The following is a 14,692-nucleotide window of genomic DNA, read 5'->3' on the forward strand; positions in this document are numbered from 1 at the left end:
AGCAGAAGCTGACCAGATGCATTCCAATTCGTTATGAAGATAAACTCCCTCCCACCCCATTGTTCATACATCATTAGAGGGAATTGTACTCTTAAGATTTAAAGTTATAAAGGAAAGTATGTTTGGAGTATATCTTAAGACCAGCTCATTAAATGATTTCACAATGACTCCCATCGCCAACCTGTTGGTCAGTGTAAAATGCAGGATGTCCAGGGCCTGGCTGTAGGTCTCCATGGGGTTTCATTGGTGGGTGTTCTTGGGGTCAGCTGACAAGTGGAGACTATTGCAGTGAGTGACACCATTAATTTATAAAGTCAGCACTTTTCCAATAGTTTGGATCTGTTTGGTGTTGAAATAAGTGCTTCTTCTCTCCACCCTGCATGCTGTGAGTTTGGCTGTCTGTGGGAGAGAGTTCAAATAGCACCAGTCTTAACTGGTGGTCCCTTTGAACATTTAGCAGTTGATTTTCAACCGGGCTAGGCCAAAGCAAGTAGCTTCTCCTTGATGCCATCAGTGAGCTGTGAAGTTCCATTCTGCTCGAACTTTATCTCTGAATTTTGCATTTGATGCATTAGAAGACAGAATTCTGATATACTGGAGGATCCTGTGGTCAACCCCCTCAAATCTTTTCCTTCTCCCCATCAAAGAAGCAAAAATGCCATTCATCTCCTTCAAAGCTTGGTTAGATTCAAGGTACTGAATGGCTGAACAATTAAAATAAACATTTGGGAGACAGTAGCTCTTTTTGTGATTTCAAGAGTTTTCCAGCCCCTTCATAGTTAACCAAAAACAAAACACAAAATAAGGTCTTCATTTTTGGAGGGGAAAAGTCTACATTTTGATTAGTAAATATCCAGCTGCTGCAAGTGGCATCTATTGAGGTAAACAAATAATCAGTTATTTTACTTTTAAAATGGTAGCATGTAGAAATGCTTTTTGTACAATTAGTTCATCTTGGTGTCAAATATAGGTATATGACCAAGAAGTTTTGTATTTCTTTCATCGGTTGTAAATAATACTTCATTTAGAATACTCTTCAATTTGCTCCCATTTGGCAACCTGAAGATCTTCTTGCTGTTTTCTGTATATCATCTATTTCTGGTTTAAGGAATAATTTCCAGTTGGTTATTGACTCCATCAGAACAAGAATGGTTTTATTTCCTGTATTCAAAATGTGCACTCTGTATCCTTTACAAATTCATTTCCTTATCCTGCTTTAAAATATTGCTGTTCTTTTTGTAGGCCCCATCCAGTAGTGCAACTGCTTTTCTAGTCATATTGAAAAATTATAGGTGGACAGCATTTTTTTTTGTAGGGGGGCGGGGAATCACCTTTCCACCCAGTGGGTCTCAATCTCTTTTAAATATCTGTCTGAATAGGGTCTCTTATTGAGGATGTGCATAAACTTGCTTGATATCCATTTGTGTTCTCGTTTCATTTATTTATAAAGTCTTTTTTGTTCAGTTGGATATTATTTGTCTGTTTCTTCCATTCATGAGCCAGATGCTGCCAGGGACCCTCTTCTTTGCAAGATAGTGTTTTGTCTCTGAAAACAAGCTGAGGTTTTCATACCACTCTGGATCTTTTGCCTTACAATCTCTGTTGCTGGTTAGATGAATTTTCTTCTCTTGGTGGCAGAAATTTAGTTTAGGCATGGAGGAGAGAAGATGGTGTTCCAGGAATAGGGGAATAGACGGACTGCTGACCAGGGCACATGTAGATGGACTGTGGGGTGGGGGGGTACATCTGCGGGTTTAAGGTTACCTTCTGAGCAGGCTGAAGATCACAATTTGCCCTGCCCCTTTCCCACCAGGCCAGCTCTTAACGGGAATGCTGCAGTGCAAAAGTGCACTTCTTGTAGGCAGCATAAAGCAGGAGGATGGCACGCAGCATTTGTCGGCACATGGCCATAGCCATGCGCACTTGTGCCTCCTGGAGTCCGCGGGGCCAACGTTGCTGGGAGCTTATGACTTGACAAAAGGCGGAGCGCTCTGAAACCCGCAGTGAGCCAGTCCAGCGCGGGGGCTGTGCTGTCACAAAGTGCCCAAACACAGAGTCGAGCCCTGTGAGCCGCACGGCCTGAGGCTTGCGCACCGTCCCACCGCTTCCTCTTGTCTCTCCCGCTGCCCCAGGGGGTTGGGGTTGCCCAGCTCCTGTTTTCAGGTTGGGCTCCAGCACCAGGCTGGGACCCTGGAAACAAAGCTGCACCTCAAGGTCAGCGGTGGTGGCTGGACTCTGCCCACCACGGAAAGGGTGTTTGGTGCCGCTGGGCCTGGGGACAGCCCCCCGCAGCCATTGTAGGGACTCATCCAGTGGGGACCAGGGTCCCCATAGATGGTACCCGCTGGCCATGGTCAGCGTTGGCCAGCTGCCGATCCACCACTCCACTCGGGCTCCCAATGCATGTTTCCTCTGCCTGGCGCCTTGGCAACCTATTATGAGCACGCATTCATCCTGGAACACACTGGTCAAGCCAGTGTTCCAGAAGCTCCTCCTCCAAGTTCCCACAGAATAGGTTTTCCTGTTAGAGTGTTTCCCTCCCAACATTAAAACTAACATCTCTGGAAGACCAACACTAATCCCGAGAATTGCAGCTGTCTCCCTAGTTCTTTACTTAGCTTATGAAAACCATAAACCAGCAGCCAGAGACATTTTCAGCCAGTGTGGTTTGCAGAGAAATTGTCAAACAGATGGCTAACTTCTCTCATTCATTCAATTGCTTCCATTTCCCAGCCCACTTGATGACCCACGTTTGATTGCTTGTAGGTGAATGTAAAAACTGAAACCAAAGAAATGCATTCTATTGGCATTGTTGGGAGAATTCTCTCTGCTCATTCACACATGCCAGTAATCACTTGGTAATGCAAATGAAACATGCATGTGTGAATCCGTGTTGCATTCAGATAAGGAAACAAACCCAAACAACCCTCAAGTGAGTATGTGTTATTTGGAATTGCTGTAACTATATGTAAATATTCACTGACTGTCAATAAACCTACCATGTATGTGTGTATGATGACATGTATAACATCTTCGACTTTGAGCTGGGACACCTCAGTTCAAAATCTTGCTGAGATTCAAAGAGTATTCAGTGATCAAAGGTTTCAGGTTTTCCCGGCTGGTAACATCATTAGGGTTTGTAGAATCTTTCGGGATCAAGTGCCGTGTTCTACTGGAGAAAGTTTTGGAAGGAAAACTTTCTCCAGTAGAACACGGCACTTGATCCCGAAAGATTCTACAAACCCTAAGTATTCAGTGACATAAATTTGGGCCCGACTCTCAGTCTAACCCAATGGCATTGTACCTGTGAGGGCAATGAACAGGATCGTGCCACTGTGGAATAAAGGCAGGCAGGGGACAGTTCCATTTCCCGCTGGGCCTTTAAAGAAGTGAATAGAAGGACTGTCTTATAACAGAAGCCTATAAAACCCTGTTGCTTAGCCCAACGTCTGTGTGGTTTTCATGTCTGCGAAGTGTTAGCGTAGCGAACATATATGTAAAGATTCAGAATGTCCCCCTATTTACAAAGAACAGCTTCTTCATGCAAATAACATCATTCAATGACTCCTTCGCCTCTTCGATCTCTTTGCCATTCTCATAATCATAGGAACTGAAAGTTCCCAGCTCCTCATTATGGGGATTATATTAGCATGATTAGGTTAATAACACTCTCTTGAAGAATCCAGCTTGTGGCGGGGGGGAGAGGGAAGATTCTTGGGTGGGAACAGAAATGCTTTTATCATGAAAACAGGCATTATCACAAAAGCCTGCTTCTTAAAAGAAAAAGTTGGATGGGATAAATGAATGTCCTGACTGGAAATGTGCATGCACCCTGTCCCAAATCATCCAACTAAGCAACCACCATTTCAGTGTTACCAAAGGACTTTAAGGGTTTAGAAAGAATGGGTAGAATACTTTTTGCCATTTTCTGCTGGCATTCAGAGTGATTGAAACCAATGGAGTGGTTGGCTTGTATTATATCCCAAGATCTAGTTCTGCACTCAGTTCTGCAAATATACTCTGGCATCAGCCTACAGTCTGACACGGAGTTTCTCTGCCAAAGTAAGCTCTTTGTTGCCCTGCTCTGAAAACCTAGTAAGAGGTGTTGAGAATGAATACGCTTTGGTGAAGATGGCATGGTTTCAGTGGACACAAGGAAAGGTTGTCTTAAAGCATTTAATTTTGTACATTAAATTTGTATGAAATGATGGCTGTACATTTTAAAGAACAGGAGCGCATAATCATTTTTTGAAAAAATCCACAGACTAACTTCGTATTTGGAACCTGGCTTCTATAAAAACAAATCTGAAGTGCGGTTTGTCATGCCAAAATTCTATATGTGTTAACTGCACACTCCTCAACCCCCCCCCCCAAAAAAACCCCATTCTGTTCTTTTTTATTTTATGAGAAAAGGAAAAGTGTTGATGAACTAACCAGTATTTGTAGCTTTTCGCTGAAATCATCCTTTGTACCAGAGGACTGGAAAGTAGCAAATGTTAATTCAATTTTTAAAAAGTGTCAAGAGGGGTTGGAGGAAATTAGTGACTGCTTAGCTTACCATCTACTCCAGATAAATTAGTAGAAACTGTAATCAAAGATAGAATTATTAGACGTATAGAGGAACAAAGCATTTTGAGGGGACATCAGCATGGTATCTATCAAAAGAAATCCTGCCTCACTAAACTTTTGGAGATCTTTGAGAAGCTTAATAAATATGTGGATGATGGTCATTTGATAGACAACAGTGATCCGGTAGACATCATATATTAGGGCTTCTAAAAGGCTTTTGACAAGATGCCTCACCAAAGACTCCCAAATTAGTTTGGCAATCATGGGATTAAAAATTGTTCAAATGACAAACAAGTGGGAATAAATGGACAGTTCTTGCAATGGAAGGAACTGTGTAGGAGGGTCCCGCAAAAATCAGTAGGGAGACTATTTAATTCATTCATATATTATTTGAAATTGGGATTAGCAGTGTTGTGATTAATTTTATGGATTATTCAGGACTAGGAATAAGGCCCATTGTGGAGAAAAATACAATGGGCTCTAGAAAAAGACTCTGGGTAAGTGTCCCCCCCACCCCTTGCTGACTCCCAACCAGTGTTCCCTCTAAGCTGAGCTATTGTGAGCTAGCTCACAGTTTTTTAGCCTCTGGCTCACACGTTTTTTTGTTTTAGCTCAGGAAAAATGGCTCCAGAGCAAACTAATTTATGCCTTAGCTCACAACTTTAATGCCAGTAGCTCACAAAGTAGAATTTTTGCTCACAAGACTCCACAGTTTAGAGGGAGTATTGCTCCCAACCCACCCAAGTGAAGGCATTCACTCACCCTCACCTCAAGGGGAGCTGATCTCTGCCATCTGGAGAGCAGTTGTAATTCTGAGTGATTTCCAGCCCTCACCTTGAGATTGACAACAGTGATTCTCCAGGAGGAAATGGATGATTTGGAGGGTGGAGTCTATGGCATTGTACCTGTCTGAAGTTCCATTTCTTCTCAAACCCAACCCTCTCCAGGCTCCACCCCTCAAATCTCTAGGAATTTCCTAACCTGGAGCTGGCAACTGCTAAGTCACACTAGCTGTTATAGGGAGCTTGCTCCTGCTACTGAACAGGAGCAAGCAACCTGATCTAGTTAAGTCATGCAAGTCAGAATAATAACTATGAGGGGTGTGGGGGGCATGACAACAGTCACACAGATGTTGAAGCTCAGCATTTCTTTTGTTTGCAGTGCATAGCTGCCGCCGTTTCCTGTCATGTTTAGCCTTGCAGCATTTAGCGTCAGTGTGAGCTTGTGGCGGAATCTGGTGAGGGTTTTTTTTTTTTGCCTGGCCTGGTTGTATTCTGATATAGAGTATGTGCTTCAAGGTAGCCATCTTCTGCAGGGAAACTGATCTTCAGCTTTCCATCTCCTCCTCCCTCCCTGCAGCCTCTACCTAGGAAAAGTACAGTCTTTCTCCACAGTGGGGACCAAAGCAGGAATATAATGACACAGAGTCCACCCTGCAAAGCAGCCATTTTCTCTGGGGGAGCTTATCTTTGCCATCAAGAGAGGAGTTGTAATTCTGAGAATCTCTAAGAATAGCTTTCTTGGTGAAAAGGTTTATAGCTACTTTTAGATAGAGCTACTCTGATAGTAGCTTTGGGGAAAACTATTTCCTTGGTTGACCTGACTATTAGAATAAACAGCAGTTTTTTGAGGGGATTACCATTCTCTTGGAGGAGATGTCTAGTAGTGAACAGTAAGAAAGGAACACATGGTTTATATTACCATTAGGGATTCTTTGGTTTGCACAGTAGCAATTTTTAAAAAAGGTAATTCAATTTGCATTCTTTTAAAATTTATGACACCTGGCAAATGATATTTGTTTATGGTTACCCACAAAGATAAGTAGCATGTGAAAATGAGCATCTCTATTAGATGAAGTGTAAAATCTCATCAGGGTATTACTGCAGTTTTTTGTTAATCATATTTCTTTCTTTTTTAACAAGTGACCCAATGTATCACCATTCTCCCAGAAAGCAGATTTCAATGAATGTCTCTGGCTGTGAACCTGTTTCAAAATCAACTGCAAAATTCAGGCCCTGTGAAAGGCTCAGTACTGAGGTAGCTGCTGTAAAACTAACACTGTGTGAAAGGACTTTTTGGAGCATCATTGTTAGTGCTCCATGGGAATAAGTAATGCCGTACTGTTCTTGCTTGAAGAAATGTGGAATCCACGCCAGCAGCCAGCCCTAAGCTGATGCACATGGCTTTTGATAGTTATGGGATTAGTCATTTTAAAATCATTTTATTTTATTCTAAATCATTTTTATTTTATTCTAGGGTGGGGGGGGGGTGGGCTCCCTCTGGGAATCCTACCCCCCCAGGGAAAGTGCATGCGCAATACATAGCCTCTCCTCTCCCGGTGTAGTGAATGCCGCGTGGTCACTGTCTGGCTATGCCTGGCAGATGGTCACTGCAATGGCCTCTCCTGCATTACTGCATCCGTAGCAACACCTTCTCGCTGGTCCCCCCCGTTTTCACAGAGTTTGCTACGTCATGGTGCGACCGAATTGTCCGGCGGTATAACCGGATGGGCAGGCTGGGCCCACCAACTTCGTCAGCCTAAGAGAAGGAAAACTCTAACATCAAACCCGGGCAGATAGAGCTCGTTAATGTAACACCTACCACCTGGAGGACTCACTGCCGGCGTCCCGGTTTACTGGGCCATGGCAGATGACCCCCAGGTGAAAGGGTGGAGCCAGTACCGCGCACACTGCGCTTCACCTAAAAAATTCCTCTGCGCAGGCCTGAAGGGCATATCCACACACACAACCCACAACGCATCAAGTCCTGCAGCGATAGGCAAGGGGCGAAACGGCAGGTGGAAGGTGCCACTGGAAGCTGCAGTCCCGATCCTGCATGTAGGCGGTTCAGGATATTGGTCGCCTGATGCTAACCCGGAGACGAAAGCATCTTTCGGCAGCACCCTGAACGACCAAGCAGCCTTATCTAGGGACAGCACTGCTTGCTCCACACGGAGAGGGGCCTAGAAAAGGTGGCCTAAACAAAGCTCGTCTCCCCCACCCCAGTTGGCTAGCCGCGGTCAACGGGCACCCTTACTTGCGGTCGAAAACTAACAACAAAGAAAAGGCATGCACCTGCCTCACAAAGTGTGCAAAGACTAAAGCTTGCGTGTTGGAACATCAGAACCATGCTTGACACAGTAGGCAGTGGTCGCCCTGAACGACGCTCTGCTCTAGTTGCCCACGAACTTCTCAGGTTGAATATCGACATAGCAGCTCTCAGTGAGGTCCGTTTCCCTGAGGAAGGTAGTCTTCAAGAACACGGTGCTGGCTATACCCTCTACTGGTCGGGTAAGTCAAAGGCTGAGAGCCGCCTTTCTGGCGTTGGCTTCATGGTCAGGAACTCCATTGCCTCCAAACTCGAAAACCTTCCAACAGGTCACTCAGATCGCATCATGTCCATGCGCCTCCCACTTCAAAACAAGCAGCATGCAACACTCTTCAGTGTGTATGCCCCAACCCTTCAAGCAGATCCTGCAGAAAAGAACAAGTTCTATGCTGATCTACGCAACCTCGTACGGAAGACCCCTACAGAGGACAAGGTGATCATCCTTGGCGACTTCAATGCCAGAGTAGGTAAAGACTCGGAAGCCTGGAAAGGAGTACTTGGCAAACACGGCATTGGCAACTGCAATGACAACGGGCGCCTCCTGCTAGAATTCTGCATGGAGCACCAGCTCACCATCACCAACACTATCTTCCAGCAGAAGAACAGTCTGAAGACAACCTGGATGCACCCACGGTCCAAGCATTGGCACCTTATCGACTACATTCTGGTGCGCCAGAGAGACCTTCGAGATGTCTTACACACCCGAGTAATGCCCAGCGCAGAATGTCATACGGATCATCGTCTTGTACGCTGCAATCTCCGTCTTCACTTTAAACCCACACCCAGGAGAGGAGGTATCCCTCGGAGGAAGTTTCAGGTTGGCAGCCTCCAGTCAGCCGAAGTTAAAGCTGCCTTCCAGGCAAAACTCCAGTCAAGAATTGAGGACCTCAGTTGCCCCACAGACCCTTCTCCAGAAGCACTCTGGGAACACCTAAAAACTACCGTCCTGCAGATCTCTGAAGAAGTCCTCGGGTTCTCCACAAGGAAGAACAAGGACTGGTTTGATGAGAACAATCAAGAGATCCAAGAATTACTGGCAAAAAAGAGATCTGCCTACCAAGCACATCTTGCTCAGCCCTCCTGTCCTGGGAAAAAAGCAACCTTTCGCGCTGCATGTAGCAACCTCCAGCGCAAGCTTCGAGACATTCAGAACGAGTGGTGGACCAAGCTTGCAGAGAGAACCCAGCTGTGTGCAGACACTGGTGATTTAAGAGGGTTCTACGAAGCCCTGAAGGCAGTATATGGTCCATCATATCAGGCTCAGAGTCCCTTGCATAGTGCAGACGGCCAAGTGCTCCTCACAGACAAGGCATCCATACTGAACCGGTGGTCGGAGTATTTTCAGGTTCTCTTCAGTGCCAACCGCGTAGTTCAAGATTCAGCAATCCACCTCACCCCACTTCAACCGGTGAAAACAGAGTTGGATGAGATCCCCACCCTAGAAGAGACTGTTAAAGCCATCAAGCAACTGAAAAGTGGCAAGGCAGCAGGAGTTGATGGAATTCCACCAGAGATCTGGAAGCATGGCGGCACAGTACTACATAGCTCACTTCACAAAGTACTTGTCACCTGCTGGGAACAAGGCAAATTACCACAGGACTTTCGCGATGCAATCATCATCACCCTATACAAGAACAAAGGGGAAAAGTCAGACTGCTCCAACTACCGGGGGATAACCCTGCTCTCCATCGCAGGCAAAATCCTTGCCAGAATACTCCTGAACAGACTGGTGCCCACCATTGCAGAAGAACTCCTCCCAGAGAGCCAGTGCGGCTTCAGAGCTAACAGGAGCACCACCGACATGGTATTTGTTCTCAGGCAGCTCCAAGAGAAATGCAGGGAACAGAACAAGGGTCTGTATGTGACTTTTGTCGACCTTACCAAAGCTTTCGATACCGTTAGCAGGAAAGGCCTGTGGCAAATCTTGGAACGTTTAGGATGTCCCCCAAGGTTCCTCAGCATGATCATCCAGCTACACGAAGACCAGCGAGGCCAAGTCAGACACTGCAACGACCTCTCGGAGCCCTTCCCAATAGGCGCAGGTGTAAAGCAAGGCTGCGTTCTTGCGCCAACTCTCTTTACGATCTTCTTTAGCATGATGCTTCAAAGAGCCGCAGTAGATCTAGATGAGGACGATGGTGTCTACATCCGCTATCGCACCGATGGCAGCCTGTTCAACCTGAGGCGACTAAAGGCACACTCCAAGACAATGGAAAAACTCATCCGAGAGCTACTGTTTGCTGATGATGCTGCACTCGTCTCCCACTCGGTATCAGCTCTGCAGCATATGACATCCTGCTTTGCAGAGGCTGCCAAGCTATTCGGCCTAGAAGTTAGTCTGAAGAAGACAGAAGTTCTCCACCAGCCTGCACCCCAGGAAGATTATCACCCTCCCTGCATCACTGTGGGTGAATCAGTTCTGAAGACAGTCCAGCAGTTCAGCTACCTGGGGTGCATCATCTCCTCAGATGCCAAGATCGACAAGGAGATTGACAACAGGCTGGCAAAGGCAAACCGTGCATTTGGCCGATTGCACAAAAGAGTGTGGAGCAACAAGCATCTGAAAAAAGGCACAAAGATCAATGTTTACAAAGCGGTTGTGATGACAACCCTCATCTATGGCTCCGAATCGTGGGTTTTATACCGTCATCACCTGCGACTCCTTGAGCGCTTTCATCAGCGCTGCCTTCGCACCATCCTCAACATCCACTGGAGTGACTTTGTGACCAACACTGAAGTCCTCAAGCGGGCGGAGGTTACCAGCATCGAGGCACTGCTGTTGAAGACGCAGCTGCGCTGGGCAGGGCATATTTCTAGGATGGAAAACCACCGCCTTCCCAAGATTGCCCTGTATGGCGAACTCTCCACCGGCCATCGAAATAGAGGGGCACCAAAGAAGAGGTACAAGGACTCCTTGAAGAAATCCCTTAGCACCTGTCACATCAACCATCACCAGTGGTCTGACCTAGCCTCAGATCGCAAAGCATGGAGGCACACCATCCACCAGGCTGTCTCTTCCTTTGAGAACGCACGCATAGCTGGTCTTGAGGACAAAAGGAGATTGAGGAAGAATCGCACTGCTACAGCACCAACCCCAAATCAGACTTTTCCCTGCAGCCACTGTGGCCGGACCTGCCTGTCCCGCATTGGTCTTGTCAGCCACCAGCGAGCCTGCAGCAAACGTGGACTATTGCACCCTTCTTAAATCTTCGTTCGCGAAGCCAAGCCGAGATTTTATTCTAAAAATGCTTCTAATAGCACTTTTCTTCACCTCCTGGTGAACCCAAGGCCTCCATGGCTGTGATTCAGGGGCACACGCGGCCTTTCTGCTGTTATGAAATGATGAGCAATTCTTTACATTCCATAGCTGACAACAGGCTCTGGTGAGGTACATGCTTGGGCACAAATGTCCAGGCTAAAACCTCGGAGTAGGAGCTGGAAGATCCAGGATTAAATTCTCATCACTCTGTCATGGAGAAGGGTAGCCATCTTAATGTGATCAGTTCCCCTGTTGAAAATGGCAGCTTCAGAGGGCAAACTCTGATAGGGGTGGCAAAACTTGCTTAACATAAGAGTCACATAAAATAAATGTCAGATGTTTGAGAGCTGTAAGACATGAACATAATAAGTTTGAGAGCTACAAGATAGGAAGGAAGGAAGGGAGGGAGGGAGGGAGATGGGGAGGGGGAGGGGAGAAAGGTAGAAAGAAAGCAACTTTAACTTTAAATGCATTCTCCAAGCCACCGACTGACTTGTCTTGGAGAAGTGATTTAAAGAGACAAATGTCTTCTCCAAGCCAGCCAACAGGGCAGTGGGGGCTTCGAGAGCCACACAATATGTGTAAATGAGCTCCCAAACCACAGTTTGACCACCCTTGCTCTATGATATTATACAGGGCTTTTTTTGTAGAAAAAGCCCAGCAGGAACTCATTTGCATATTTGGCCACACCCCCTGACATCACCATTGTTTCACACAGGGCTGTTTTGTAGAACTTACAGGGATCCAAGAGCTTACAGGGCTCTTGGTACGGGGCCTACTGTAACCTCTTGGAGGATTGGCTACACCAGGGGGATTTAGCGTAATATGCAAAGGGGTCCCCTGCTACAAAAAAAGCCCTGTTGAAGCCGAAATCTATGCTACAGAATGCTAAGGAGGGAGGAGCTGATTTGCCAGAGACAGGGGTGGTGACCTTGCAGGTAGGCGTGCTGACAGAGGACTCTGAATGTGTGAATCAGACCATGCCTACTTGCCCACACAATGGCATGATTAAAGTTGCAAGCTTTAGTGAGCAACCCAGCTGGAGTATTTGGGGAATGGCAATAATTTCTTTGGCATTGCACCAATGTTCAGCATCACATCTGGTGCAAAGCTGGAAGGGGTATTATTATGTTGGGGCGAGGCTTTAGAGTTCACCTAAAACTTAATGGTTAAACCACAGAGTGTGGCATACATCCTACAGTGTCATGCCAGCATGCTGATGTCACTTCTGGTTTTGTGCCAGAAGTGGTGGCGTGCATTGGTGCAGTTGAACAGCTCCTTTCCTGCTGGCCAGTCCTGGCAAGGAATGGTGCTTGGCTTTGAGTTTTAATAATCTCAGCCCTTCTTCCGTTGGAGGCAGCATAGGGACCCATTGCCCCCCCAGGCGGAATAACGAGACACACACCGGATTGGATTAAAGGGCCACTTTATTAAACTTAACGGCAAGGGCAAAACTGGGGACAGGACAAGCCAGGGGTCAACCCGACCACCTCCTTGACCTGGAACTGGGCGAGCCCCCAAAGCCCCGGGTATGAGCCAATCAAACGGCTCAGACCCGGCCGGCCCGGCATCATGATCACCGCTCACCTGAGCTCCGCCATCCCCACATACGTGCAACCTGGGATGCGGACACTCACTGCGTGCCGGGATCCACAGACTCCCTGGAGCCAACCTTGGGCCGTACAGCTTACGGTCCCCCAGGGAAGTCATGCACCAAAATGGCGCGATGCTACGGGAGCTCACCGATCCCCAAAACATAATCCCAAGCACAAACTGCCAGTGACCAACCTATATAACGGCACCACCATTCCAATTGCCAGCACCAAACATCAGCATTACAGGGTAGGCAAAAACACCCCAGAATAGGCCAATCCTTCCGAGGGCGAAAAATTCCTACCCGGCCCCAGAAAACTGGCGACCAGCCTCTGCCTGAACTGCTTGACGGGCGGGCGGGTGGGCCGAGAGTGGATTTCTAACTGCGTAGAAGGGGGGCAGGAGCGGCCTCTTAAGGCGGCACCACGCCCCCTCCCTCCAAGGTAAGAACCATTTGCCTCGTATCCGCGCGGGGAGGCAATGTGCGGCCCCCAGCCTCAGCGGTCAATGGACCGCTCGGCTGGGAAGGGGCCGAATTGCCCCCCCAGGCGGAATAACGAGACACACACCAGATTGGATTAAAGGGCCACTTTATTAAACTTAACGGCAAGGGCAAAACTGGGGACAGGACAAGCCAGGGGTCAACCCGACCACCTCCTTGACCTGGAACTGGGCGAGCCCCCATAGCCCCGGGTATGAGCCAATCAAACGGCTCAGACCCGGCCGGCCCGGCATCATGATCACCGCTCACCTGAGCTCCGCCATCCCCACATACGTGCAACCTGGGATGCGGACACTCACCGCATGCCGGGATCCACAGACTCCCTGGAGCCAACCTTGGGCCGTACAGCTTATGGTCCCCCAGGGAAGTCATGCACCAAAATGGCGCGATGCTACGGGAGCTCACCGATCCCCAAAACATAATCCCAAGCACAAACTGCCACAGACAGCGCCAAGCCTCTGCTTAGGCTGCTGTACCCCAAACAATAAAACCCGAAGAAGCCCTTGCCGCAAGTCAGTTAAAATTAGCTCGTGGCCCCACTCCGACAGATGGACACATCCACTCTGTACAGTTCCGGCATGCTGGAAAAATAAGAAAATGAGGCACGTAATTCCAGGGACCCCCAAGAGGGGTTTGCGCAAGGCCTGTTGGCCCTTATCAGCGTGCACAAAGCCACGAGGTCCCCAACTGACCGCCAACCCGGCGCGACAGCATGGCCGACCACAAAAACAATAGTCATTATCCCCCGAATGTATTACCACAATCCGTGGGGGAGGGCTCCCAAATCCCTGCAAACAGGGGCAGGAGCCCAGGCCACCTATACTACGACGGCCCTGCCATGTAATCACAGCTCATCGTCAAGGCCCGGCTGCGATCCGATCGGCGTCCATCGGGCTTGATGTGCCGCCCAACACAATGCTGTGGCCGTGTATAGGATCCTTTCTCTTGCTACCAGACACTGCACCTGGAAGAAAAAACTATTAGACCAGCTGAACAAGAATGAATAACATAATGCCTTAAACAGTTACCCCGTAGAAATAGGGGTAAAAACCAAACTTTAAGACCAAAAAGGCCCAATATATGCTTGGTGAGCCCCAGACCTACAACTTCCACACTCGACGATGTTCTCACCCCCATAGCCCGGCGCAACAGCTGGAAAAGCAGCGCGGACAATGAAGGAATGGGTGCCAATCAGAAGTGAACTGTGCGATAGGCAAAGCCTCGCCCATCAGAAAACTGCCACGATCAGAAAAACACGAGGAACGTAAAGTTCTAACACAACTCGAGGTCAACCAATCTCGCGGCCATGGCTACGACTGCAGAGTTCCTTAAACGAAAGCAAATTATCGGAAAATAACGGGGTCCGGGGACCTTGATAAGTTCTAAATCCAAATAAGAACTCCTCAAACAGGTACTGCGCTTCACGGAATGAGGGAAAACCGTAATTGCCTAAGAACCATCAGGCGAATGGGGCCGGGACTCTTTACCAGGGTGCTGCCCCGGCCCGCTGCCTGTCTGCTTGTTAGGCCACCTTTGTTTGGACCTAGTACAGGCTGTTAAGGCGTGAGGACCCGCACAGATCGGGCACTCGTGCTTATACTTACAGTCCTTCCTGGTACACGAGCCATGGGAGGTAAACTCCCAGCAAAGCAGCCGTGGCT

The 14,692-nt window shown here is 47.8% G+C and overlaps 1 protein-coding gene across 1 annotated transcript; it reads right to left on the reverse strand.

Moving 5' to 3' along the window:
• Positions 1 to 1,744: 1,744 nt before the first annotated feature.
• On the reverse strand, positions 1,745 to 2,406 carry FANCD2OS (FANCD2 opposite strand). Its single transcript, XM_060248140.1, has one exon. The coding sequence runs from the start codon at positions 2,350 to 2,352 to the stop codon at positions 1,822 to 1,824; it is 531 nt and encodes a 176-aa protein (XP_060104123.1). The 5' UTR covers positions 2,353 to 2,406; the 3' UTR covers positions 1,745 to 1,821.
• Positions 2,407 to 14,692: the final 12,286 nt, after the last annotated feature.

The sequence above is a fragment of the Heteronotia binoei genome, chromosome 10 (genome assembly GCF_032191835.1).
Source record: "Heteronotia binoei isolate CCM8104 ecotype False Entrance Well chromosome 10, APGP_CSIRO_Hbin_v1, whole genome shotgun sequence".
Classification (NCBI taxonomy): domain Eukaryota; kingdom Metazoa; phylum Chordata; class Lepidosauria; order Squamata; family Gekkonidae; genus Heteronotia; species Heteronotia binoei.

What these genes read in the sequence shown, in the direction of transcription:
- FANCD2OS (XM_060248140.1), bottom strand. Translation starts at nt 2,352, where the DNA reads ATGGCCAGCGGGTACCATCTATGGGGACCCTGGTCCCCACTGGATGAG.